Source organism: Vulpes vulpes, chromosome 4, assembly GCF_048418805.1.
Source record: "Vulpes vulpes isolate BD-2025 chromosome 4, VulVul3, whole genome shotgun sequence".
Classification (NCBI taxonomy): Eukaryota; Metazoa; Chordata; class Mammalia; order Carnivora; family Canidae; genus Vulpes; species Vulpes vulpes.
In genome coordinates this window covers 92,554,383-92,566,493 of record NC_132783.1, presented here as the reverse complement: position 1 = coordinate 92,566,493, position 12,111 = coordinate 92,554,383, and the positions used below count along the sequence as shown (strand labels likewise).

Below are 12,111 nucleotides of genomic sequence, written 5' to 3'. Positions count from 1 at the left end.
ACACATTTTAAAGGATTAGCTTTATACAATCCATATTCTCAGGTCACAGTGCATTCAAGTTAGAAATCAATAGGAAGATACTAAGAAGAATATGCTCGTGTTAGGAAATTTTTGAAAAATCCCTAGTAAAGTACTTATGGGTCAAAAATAAATCAAAATAGGATCTTAAAAAGAGTGATACAATTTATATGTATAACCTGTGGGACACCGCTAAAGCAAGATTTGGGTGTAGATTGATTGTCTTCATTATTTTTCTAGAAAAGACAAAAGGTGTAAGATTCCACAGCTGAGCTTCATACCTAAAAAGTTGGAAAAATAGCTACTTAATAAAGCCAAAGACAATAGAAAAACAATGAAGAGTAGAAATTAATGAAATAGAAAACCATGGAAACTCATAAAACAGTACCAGTTAAGCCAAAACTTACTTATTAAAAAGAATTTAGGGGTGCTTGGGTGGCTCGGTTGGGTGTCTGACTCTTGATGTTGACTTGGTTAGTGGTCCTGGGGTCATGGGATCAAGCCCTGTGTTGGGCTTTGCAATCTGGGCAAAGTCTGCTTGGGATTCTCTCTCTCACTCTCCCACTGCCCCCCACTTCTGCTTTCCTCTCTCTCAAGTGAATCTTAAAAAAAATTATTAAATAAACTTTTAGCATCAAAGTAAGAGAGAGGGCACAAATAATGTTGCTCTCAGTGGATGAGCTCACACAGCTTTAGATTCATCAGAGAGAGAGAGAAGTAGAGAGACATTGTGAAAAACATATTCCAATCAACTAGAAAGTTTGGACAACATGGCTGAATTTTTAGAAGAAAAAAGTGACTTAGGGCAAAGAAGGAGAAACAAGCAAGATCCCTATATTAAAAAAAAAAAGGAAATTTAATCAGTAATAAGAGAGAACACCAGGTTAGATGAATTTATAGGCCAATTCTACAAAACATTCTAGAAAGTGGAGAAGATATTTATGACATGTGTCAAAGAATCACCCACAATCTTTTTTTTAAAACGTTCCCACAAATCTACATGCAAGAGACCCAGCCCAATGGAAACTGGACAAAAAGACAAATACAAGAGAGGAAACACAAATGATTCAGTTACATGAAAGCTATTTAACCATATTAAGAATTAGAGAAGTGGAATTAAAATCCAGTAATGAGGGGATCCCTGGATGGCTCAGCCGTTTAGTGCCTGCCTTCGGCCCAGGGTGTGGTCCCAGAGTCCCGGAATCGAGTTCCGCATCAGGCTCCCTGCATGGAGCCTGATTCTCCCTCTGCCTGTGTCTCTGCCTCTCTCTTTGTGTGTCTCCCATGAATAAATAAAGTTTCAAAAAAAAAAATCCAGTGATGCACCAATTCCTACTCAACAGGTTGACAGACAAAATGTTAGGTACCGGCAAGGCTGCAGGGGCTCTCTTTACAACACAAGATCATAAACTGGTGCAATTACTTTGGAAATTTGGACATGTCCACATTCTCCTATTGAGGAATTCTAATTCTAGGTGTATACCCTAGAGAAATTCTTACACAGTGCACCAACACATGTGCCCAGGAAGAATGTGTGCAGAAGCTTCATAATAGCAAACAAACACGTTCTGATGGTAAGGAGCGCTAGGGTAAATAAATGGCGGCCTAGTCATACAGGGTGCAGTTGTGAAAACAAGTAAACTAAGCTGCACCCATCACTGTGAACAGATTACAAAAAATGGTAAACCAGTGGGTTTTAGATGTTCACGAGCATTGGGATTATCTAGAGGGCTCACGGAGAACACAGCGGCTTCGCTTGTTGAAGTGGGACAGGGCTGACTTCTGTATGGTATTGAGTTCCCGAGGAGATGCAGATACACAACAAAGTTTGTGAACAACTGCGTTAACTCACAATTGTGGGGGCGGGGGGCATGCAGAGAATTCAGCTTGCACAAAGCTGAACAATATATGTAAGACAAAGTTAAACATTATTGGGGCTACACACGTAAGCCGGAGCATGACATTTAGCCGCTGGCAAGGAGGAAGGGGCGAGCATCTGGGGAGGAGGCCTCCAACCAAGAGGCAGGATACACTTTATTTCTTAGCTGGGCAGAAGGCACACTGATCATTTTATGATTCATACTTCATATAATGTTTGTGCCTAAGACCTACTCCACAGTAGAAGCTTACAAAGTCATAAAATTAAGATTTATTTCCAGCCTGTGCATCCCAGTGGGCATCTGGGTGGGACACGTAATTGCTGCCATGGCTGACTTGCAGACTTGAGTGAGGGGAGTGCAGGTCACACGGTGTATGCACATTGTCTTTTCTCTGCTGCTCATCAGCAGCACTGTCTGGAAGGCGTGTTCTACCGGGGCAAAGGGCGAGCTGGTTTCCCAGGTGGGCTGTAGACATTGGCTGCTCCATGGGGAGGCCCATAGGTTGGATGTCTTCACATCAGTCTGGGGCTGACCCGGGGTGAAGCCCGGAGGCAGTGCCTGACAGCAGCAAGTAGGGAGTGGGTGGATCCCTGGGGGTCACCCTGTGCCACTGAAGGGACCCCAGGGTCCTTGTGGAATTCAACTGACCTCATGGTTTTTCGAGATAAAATCCGCTACATTCCTTGTCCAAGGAGGGCCACCGCCTCTGTCGTCGCTGTTCCCTACCACCCTACCGACCGTCAGGTCACAGGTGATTTCGCTCAACCCGCTGTCGTGTGCTCAGGGCCACTGAGAGCAGAGCCCATGCATCCTGCTCACTGGGGAGCCCCGAGGTGGGTACACTTCGTGGTTGTCCCACCTCTGGCCTGTTGATCCCCATCCAACAAACCATCTTCCTTGAAACAGTCTTTTTTTTGAAATACAAAGTTTAGTGGTTCAAACCCAGATTCATGTTAATTCTTTTGAGATCACTGTGAGTCCGCCCCCTTGGGGACTAGCCGTCATCCCAAAGGGCTGCAAGGCTCCGTGTCCTACTACCCCAGGCCAGCCCGGGGCGTCAGGCTCCTGGGACAGTCCTGGCCTCGGTTGCGGCCACAGCGCACTCTGCTGTGGCCTCCATGGCTTGAACTGCGGCATGGTCGCCGTCCCAGCTCCCTTCAGGACCACTCCACTGCCCCTAAGCTGGGACGTGTGGTCTGCAAGCAGGAGGATTTACACCTATTCTATGGCCTAGTTGACCCTGACTTGCCGCCAACCACCGGTGTAGATGCTCTCGGCAAACAAGAGCCTCTTCTGGCCAGCCCGGGCCTGGCTCTGCCTCTAAAGCCCTTGATTTCTGTTAGTCCGGATTTTCTGTCACTCCTGTATCGCCCCTGGCCTGGAAGCCATTTTGTTACTTCCCTGTCGCCTCGCATCTCCCCACGGCAAGCTTGCAGCCCCAGGTTGGGGAGGCCCAGCGGTGGCTGCCCTGCCTCCCAGTCGGCAGGTGTAGGAGCCCGGCCCGCACCCCGGGCGGCTCCCCCTCTCTGCTGGGGCCTCAGGTCAGAGGGGCCCGACTTCCTGGGCCTGCCCCCCACCCCCCGAAAGCCCGCGCCCCCGGCTGGGCCCGTCCCCAGGCTCCGCTTCAGGGCTGCTCCTCGTGGAAGCCGCCTCGGCCTGCAGGGAGCCCCCGGTGGCCTGCTGCCTCCTCTGTTTCCAAGCTTGCGAGTGCTCAGGGAAAATGGGGCAATGATAGGATTTGCCTCATGGAATTCCTGGAGTGTGGGAACCAAAGGAGGAAACGTGTGCAGAGAGCTTAACGCACGTCCACGCAGAAGCACAATGGGTCGGTTTCCTTGGCTCCTAGATCTCCTGTGGCAGCGCTCAGCACCTTTCATCTAGGAAGGCCTCGAACTTTCCTGGGTGGGATTAGGCCTGACTCCTTCAAGGCCACATCCCCAGAGCTTGAGACAAAACAAACCACACAGAGGCAGCCCAGGTGGCTAAGCGGTTTAGCGCAGCCTTCAGCCCAGGGCGTGATCCTGGAGACTCGGGATCAAGTCCCGCGTCGGGCTCCCTCCCTCTGCCTCTGTCTCTCTTTCTCTCTGTTTCTCATTAATAAATAAATAAAATCTTTTTTAAAAAACAAAACAAACCACACAGGAGATGTTGGGTAGGTTTCTGTGCAATGAATGAATGAATGAATGAGTGGATTTAGTTTCAGAATTTGTATGTAGATATGAAAAAAAAAAAGCAGCAAATCTAGTTATTAAAGGCTTAAGGGAAACACTGCATTTTGGTCAACGTCAGAGAAAACCAGCGTTGTTGCTCTCAGCTAGAGAGAAAATTGGGAAAATTTCCTTTTCCTAATAGGAAAATTAGCTTTTACTCCCCACCCCAATGTCTTCCCTGACATTTGATGGCATGGGTTCTTCAGAGCTTGACTCCGTGGAAGCCAATACATCAATAGTTTGGCTGCAGACATTTTTTTTTTTTTTCTGGATTTCAGGAAAGCTGCTGAATAGTCCTGTTTGGATTTTAGGGTTAGCAAGTGTCATTTATGACCAACTGACGCACCGTGTGACCTGGGCCCCATCCCTTGACCCCTTTGGCACCAGCTCTTCGGGCTGGTGGCCCTTGGTAGCTCCCGGGGGGGCCTTCTGCAGACGTAGTTCATGAGCCAATGGTAAGCATGGGTGTGGTTGTCTTCCCAGGAAATCAGCGACCCGGAGATCCTGGATCTGGTGCACAGTGCCCTGGGCAGGATGACCGTGGTCCGGCAGATTTTCCCGTCTGCAAAGGACAACCAGAAATGCATGAGGAACAACCACCGCATCTCCTCCCTGCTCTGTGACCCCCAGGAAGGCTACCTCCAGATGCTGCAGGTCAGTGCTCCCCTCCTGAGCTCCCTCCAGAAGGAGGTCTCGCCGGTGCCCTTGGTCCGCTGTGGGCGACGGGCGAAGCGTTGGCCGAGCGCCGTTGCCACTGACTTTAATTACTGGAACCCTGTCATTTGCTGAAATTGAAACTGGTCGGCTGGGCAGTGCCTCCAAGCAGCATTAGCAGGCAGTTATGCCTGTTGCCAGCAGACGGGGCATATTAGCTCACTGGGCGCCTCTTGTATTTAAAAGTTACGTGTTCAGGGGGAAGGAGATGAGATCATGGTCTCTGCGGGTCTGTGCTGGCTGCTCTGTGGGTGGCGGGTTCCCCGGCAGATGGGGGATGGAGCTTTCCTATGGGGACTCACATTGAACCTGTGTCAGGGTCATCCCCGTAGGAAGGTGATCATGTGGATGTAGCTCTCATGCAACAACTAGGGCCGTTCCTGGCTCCTCTCTGAGCACTGTGGCTTCGCTCGACCCCGCGCTGCTGGAGTCCCGGCTGGGCAGGGAGAAGCCAGCGGGTGGAAAGGACACGGCCCGCTGTTGCGCTCTTTGCAAGGCAACAGGTAGTGAGTGTTCCCAGACAGTGCTTCTCCGCCCTGTGTGCGACCCGCGTCACCTTCTCTTGGGGCCGGGACTAAGAGGTGCAGTCGTGAGCCCATTGAGAGAGGTGGTTTTCTCTCTGGATGAAGCACACTGGAGACTGGCCATTGGCAGATCGGAATCCACTTCTCGGTTAAAGATATTGTGCATAAGAAAACCATCATTGGGAGGCCCCCGGGGGGCTCAATCGGTTACGCATCTGACTCTTGGCTTTGGCTCAGGTCAGAACCTCACGGCTGTGGGGTGGAGCCCCAGTGGAGCTCTGTGCTCAGTGCGAAGTCCGCCTCAGATTCTCTCTGCCTCCCTCTCACTCGTGCAAGCTCTCAGTCTCTCTCTTTCTCAAATAAATAAAATCCTTAAGGGAAACCCAAAAAACGTTCTTTGATGCTTGGTGGGTGACACACAGCAGAAGGAAGTTTCTCCCAATGGAGTTTGCAAAAATTGCCCAGAAGTTTGTGCATGTGGTAAGCTTGCCACCCGGCACTTGAAAATCACCAGCCCTTCTTTAGCGAGCTGGGCATGAGGCGTGGAAACCACGGTTTGGGACAAAGATGGGCTGTATCTGCCTCCCGAGTGTCCGTTCCATCCCAGGACACTTTGGTAGTACCTCCTCGAGGCCACACATCCTGGGGAGGGGACTGTTGGAGTCTCCGGAGTGGCCTGGGTACCTGCGTAACTCCCCACAGCATCACATCCGGTCTAGGATCTTATGTCTAGGGAAGGAGGAAGGAAACATCCTGGGATGGGAGGGGGACCCTGTCACTCCCGGTGTGGCCAGACCCGAGAGGATCGCACTCCCAGGCAGGTCTCCCCGGCCGTCTCCCCTTGACGGCTCGTCCCTCTCCCGCCCCACCGTCCCATCAGCTTCTCCAGTTCTTGCTGGCTTGTCTGTACTTTCTCCCCGAGGAGTGCGGGGCCCTTCCACGGCACACTAGTTAGGGTAGCCACAGCAGGGCAGGGTCAGGACTAGTTAGGGTCGTCAGGACTAGTTAGGGTAGCCATAGCAGGGCAGGGTCAGTACTAGTTAGGGTAGTTAGGACTAGTTAGCCATAGCAGGGCAGGGTCAGTACTAGTTAGAGTAGCCATAGTAGGGCAATGTCAGTACTAGTTAGAGTGTCCATAGCAGGGCAGGGTCAGTACTAGTTAGGGTAGCCATTGCAGGGCAGGGTCAGTACTAGTTAGGGTAGCCATTGCAGGGCAGGGTCAGTACTACTTAGAGTAGCCATAGTAGGGCAGGGCCAGTACTAGTTAGAGTAGCTGCAGCAGGGCAGGGTTAGTACTAGTTAGAGTAGCTGCAGCAGGGCAGGGTTAGTACTAGTTAGTGTAGCTGCAAGGTCAGGACTAGTTAGGGCAGCCATTGCAGGGCAGGGTTAGTACTAGTTAGAGTAGCCGCAGAGTCAGGACTAGTTAGGGTAGCCGTCGCAGGGCAGTAACAAGCAATAGAAGCCGCAGCAGAAGAGCCACATCGCCGGGTTCAAGTCCCTGGAACTGCAGCTACTAATGAAGTATATAATCACGATTATTTATTTGTCACCTAGTTCCCAGCCTCCTGTCCTGTAACCTGGCAGGGTCGTGCCCGCCCCTTAGAGACGTGCGACCCTCGCATGCAGGGGCACACGGAAGGCGTCTAGAGAGGACAGAACTATTCACCATGTCACTATGGGAGGCGCTGCGGTGCGTTCAGCTTCTGCAGAGAGGCCGCCGCGGTTGCCTGGTCTTGCTGAGCACGCTGTCTGGGGACGTCCCAGCCCCTCTCAGGGCTTCGCACCACTTACTGTCCCCGGCCCCCCGCGGGCTGCTCTGTCCAGGGAGGCTATGTCCTGAGACCGCTTAGCCCCCGTTGCAGACCCCGCTCCTCACACACCCTCCCTGAGGACTGTGGGGGAGGATCTGTTAATAGTGCGGGTCTTCACACCACTTTAAGTGAAGTCTGTTTATGTATCGATACATAAAGCACTTTATTAAAGGAATCTCTGTCTGCATTTGCTGCCTCTGCCTGGAGCGGGTGTGGTGAGAGGGGACTGGGGATCACTTCCTCGTCCCGCCCCTCCACCCCCTCCACGCTGGGGCAGCTCCTCATTCATCTCATTTACAAGCCATTCTCTTCCAGCTTCCTCAGTAGCTATCACCGCGTCTTTATTTCTTAATGACACTAGAGAAGACAAACTAATTTCTACTAGCCTCTAGCTGTGAGATTTATCGAGAAGGCGCTAACATGTTTAGAACAACTAACTCAAGAAAAAATAAAACATTTGTGTCATGGATTATTAACTTCGTCTTGATGGAATTAATGAAAATCCTTTTGGAAATGGAGCTCTCAAGTCCATCTTTCAGTTCTTCCCGCAGACGGCTGCTCTTGGGACAATAACTCTGGGTTAGAAGCCTTCATGAGGGTCATCATGAATCGTCTCTCCCTTGGCTTCTCCACTGAGCTGGTCTCAGAAACTCCATCATCTTCTATTAGGCCTGTGGTCAGGGCTTTCTGTGCCCCAAAGCCAAGCCAGCAGTCTCACAGCAAATCAGTCTGGTTCCCACTTAGTACAAAGAAAGCCCCTTGGAGGAGAAAATACCTCGGTCGGTGAGTTCTCGTGGCTCTGAGCGCCGTGCTTGCCAGTGTGCTGTTGTTTATTTTCCCCTACAAAGTGCCGTCTCATTTGGGTGTTTGTCATTCTTGTTTTCCTGACAAGTGGGCCCAGGGCTTGTCTGACTCGGCCAGTAATGGAAGTGATACCCGGTGTCTGAGAACCTCGAGACTTGGCTGCGATTGTGCGGGCGGCCTTGCTCGGAGGAGCGTCTGTAAGGCCCTCGGTCTTCAGAACTGCACGGTCCGGTGACTCCGGGGCTGCCGGCCACGTAACAGACATGTGGTCACGCTGCCACCCCAGTTAGTCACACGGGCTCCCCAAGGGGGGCAGGCACATGATGTAAGTGGTGTCTTCTGGTCCCCACGGAGCCTGGTCCTTGAATTAAGCTGTGGGGCCCAAGGCCACATACTAGTATGAAATGCTCCCTCAGGTTGGGATTTCTCCTCTGTGCACTTAAAAGTGGTTGCACGGCTTGATAGATGTGACCACTCTTCCCTCGCTCCATCTATTAAAACATTTCAAACCTCCCCCTTCCCAGCTGTCCCTATTTCTTCAGGGCTTTCTGTATTATTCTCTGGCTACAAGTTGTTTGTCACCCTGCCAGGACAGTCCTTTTCTCTGGGCAACAGCCACCCCACGCCACAGTTACCTTGGGCTTCATGTCGCTTGCCCTCGTTTCCTTCTTTTTTTAAAAATTTTACCCTAAATGTTCCGATGGAACGTGCAGCCACTGTCAATCCTGAGGCGCGACGGGAGCGGGGTCGTCGCTGCCTTCGTTGGAGCTGGTTGTGCCCTGGTCTCTGGCCGAGCCTTAGCTGCCATGGTGGCCGCGCACAGTTGGCGGCCGCGGAGCCCCAGGCATGCAGTGTGCACCTGCGCCCTGCCCACCGTGCACACCGGCCCCTCACGGGACAAGCAGGCGGGCAGTAGTCCACCCAAAAGGCCTCGCCGGAGTGACCTCTCTGGCTGCGACAGCCAGGCGTTAGTGTGTCCTCCCAGGTGGACCCTCCGCCGGCTGCTTGTCTGACATTGCTGGATGACCAGAACCGTTGAGGACATGGTCGGAGGTCAGTCCCTTGGCTTGATGAGCGACGGAGGGAGGAGAAAGTGGGGCCCAACACTTGCTGGGTGAAGACATTTCTTGGGTTTCTGCCTTTGGCGCAGGGCAGGTGGCGGCCGGGGGCCGAGGTGCAGTGGCCTGTGCGGAGGGACCGGCCTGCTCTGCGTAGCTGCCCCGAAGAGCCCCGAAGAGCCTGGCATGGCTCAGGGGCTCTAGTCTGCATGGCCAGGCGCTGACCCTGCTTTCAGGGCCTCGCGTAAGTACACGGCCCTGCGCCTGCCGGGCCTGTGCCTCCCTCAGTGCTGACCCGGGGGGAAAGCAGCGCCTTCCTGGCTTCACTGGCAAATCCAAGGCTCAACGGTTCTCTTACATGGGGTCGGGGTCCTGGGGGCGGGGGGGGGGGGTCCTGGCCTGTGGTGGCACAAGCAGCCTGTGAGGTCCTCAGTCCCTTCTTGCTGTGGAATGTTCCCTGCCTGTCCCTCCCCTTGGGGCTCCAAACTCTCTTCCCTGGTGGCCTCCTTATCCAGCCTCGATTTTCTCTCTCTGAGCCTTGACTCCGACGTAGATTCTCCTTATTTTTTTCATGAATATCAACCTAACAGTTTTCCCGGTCGTCTTTGCTCCTGCTGACACAAGGTCTTTTCCTAAACAAAATATAGTTCCTGATGTTGCAGGGATTCTGGTGCTAACTCTGAAAAAAAAAAAAAAATCTGTTTTTGGTTTTTTTTTTTTTCATCCTGGGTCCTCAGCTGGCTTTGTGCAACTGGTCTTTGGTGATCCAGCAGCCAGGAGGGCCTACCCGGGTTTCTCAAGAGCTTGTGAGCCCCAGTCAGGAGCTCCTGGCCAAGTTCTGTCCTCTACCTCCCAGAAATGTGTCCTCACCTTTCCCATTTCCCTTCTCAGGACCCACTTCCTGCATAGATTTTTGGCTTTGGAAAGGCACGCCTTTCCAGGACCCCCACCCACCATCTCCCAGATACACATACCCCAGGTTCTGATTGGAGATGGACACTTCCCCATGGGACATGTCGGGCCAGAGCTCCTGCACCCTTTACCAGGGTGGCTTCTACCTACTGACAACCATATTCTAAGAAGAATCCTTTGTACAAATACCTTGCTGTATCTTTACCTTGCTGTTCTTCTTCTAAGAACGTATTTAAATCTATTCATCTGGCATTCATTAATTCCACAAACACTCATCATGCACTTATTATGTGCCAGTTCCTATGTTAGACATTTCACAGATGCTCTGTCTCTTAATTCTCACCAACTCTAAATAAATGGGGCAAGTTTCATCTCTATTCTGTGGCATGGGCTCCGTAGGAAAACTGGCCTGTGCCCCAAACCCGGAGGCCCAGGAGAGCAGGGGCAGAGAGTTCAGTGCGTCTGAGGCTTGGGGTGTGAGGCAAGAAGTGTTGGAGCTCAGTCAGAGAAGAGGGCAGCCGCCAGGGTTCTAAGGATGGGGTGTAGCCCCTGGAGATGTGATGGGGAGGGATGTGCCTCCAAGGAGACAACTGTGTGCAGGGGGGAGGCAGGGGGAGGGCCTGAGGCTGGGAGACAAGGCAACCAGGGGTCACTGTCTCCCTAGGGAGAAATGAGGGCACCTGGACCCTGCTGTGGCCGTGGGAGGTGACCACAGAGAGAGGATAAAGGAAGCTTCCTTGCAAGGGAAACCCCTCAGTTGGGATGGGGGACAGGTGGCAGGTGGTGCAGTAGAGAACACGGTGCTCCCGCGGGGCTGGCCTGCAGCTGCCCCTGCCTGCCTCCCCTTGTCTCCTGCACTCCCGGGTGGTCTCACTGTTGGGTGGCCATGCGGAAGGCTCCTGTGGGTGAGCCAGCCCTGCGGTGCAAACGTCAGACCTTTGACTGCAGTGGGCCAAGCCACCTCCCTTGCAGGAACCTGCATCAGGGCATGGTGAGGCCCCCGCTCTGGGCCCTCCTGTATTGGGACCTTTTATGGAACATCCTGGGGGTCGAGAAGTAGAAGTGGCCTTTCCCATAATGGGGAGCTCTGTAGCCTCTCAGCCCACGCAGCCCCGAAAGGCCTGGCTCAGGCTCTGGGGGCCCTGGCAGCTGTAACTTTGCTGCGGGGCCAGGGGGAAACCAGGGACATGTGTCCAGGTGAGCAGTTTTCAGGCCGAGCGGACATGCAAGGCTAAGGAGGATCCTTGCTCAGACTTCCTAGACACAAGCTGCAAAATCCTGATAGGACTCATGCTCAGACCCAGGGGCACCGGGGGGAGGGTGCACGGTGTTGGCAGGTACGAGTTCATTTCCCAGGGGGCCGAAGGCTTCTGTGTACCAGCCCCGTTCCGGGCTCAGAGAGAGGACACCCTGGAGGACCTCGCAGACCATCCACATTGGAGTCTGGAGCCGGTGTAGATCCTTTATCCCCACTTCCCATTTCTTCCTGTCTCTGCTTCCTCCAAAAATAAAGCAGCACACAGAGGGCTTAGGACAGCGCTTGGCCACAGGACTACTGTCATTGCATTTCTTGGGGGGCTAGGTCAGGGCCACCCCTACTGCACTTCTCTGGGGGCATTGGTCATATTGGGTTTGATTGTCGCCAAGATGAATCCAGAGCACTAAATGGCTTGTTCAGCATGACTCTGCAAGCGGGTGTAAGTGGAGATTCGGGTCACCGTTCAGGCAGCATTGACCAAGCACTCGCTAGGGGCACGCGCTGGGGGAAAGGGGGGCAGTGACAGGGCCAACCCGGGTTGGGCTGAAGCCCAAGCTCTTGCCCATCCTACCAGGCCACCCGGCTAAGCTGCACACATGGTAGAGCGAGCGTCGCTCTGTATGGCAGTGAGAGAGCCATCAGGTGCTCGTCTCCAGGGTGGTGAACCTAGCTGGCTGGGCCCCGTTCCAGCTCTGACCCCACCAAGGACGGAGGCCACGGGCTCCAGCCTCGGGCCCCCACCTGGCTCTGGCTCTTGTCTGCCTCTGGCATCTCTGACCTGGCTCCAGGTCTTATGTGCCATGCCCTTGGCCTCAAACTTCAGTCTGTCTTCAGCTTCTCAGGTCTGCTTTCACCTGAAATGCCTGTCCGTCCTTCCTTCCTTCCTTCCTTCCTTCCTTCCTTCCTTCCTTCCTTCCTTCCA

The 12,111-nt window shown here is 53.1% G+C and overlaps 1 protein-coding gene across 12 annotated transcripts in view; it reads left to right on the top strand.

Annotated features, from left to right (window-relative positions):
* The window catches only part of GRID1 (glutamate ionotropic receptor delta type subunit 1), a 638,811-nt gene that overhangs the window by 418,120 nt on the left and 208,580 nt on the right, over positions 1-12,111 (top strand). For all 12 annotated transcript variants that reach the window (XM_072756400.1, XM_072756406.1, XM_072756405.1 and 9 more), the window contains one exon: positions 4,592-4,762. In XM_072756400.1, coding sequence (XP_072612501.1) covers positions 4,592-4,762 — 171 coding nt within the window. The remainder of the gene's footprint in view (positions 1-4,591; positions 4,763-12,111) is intronic.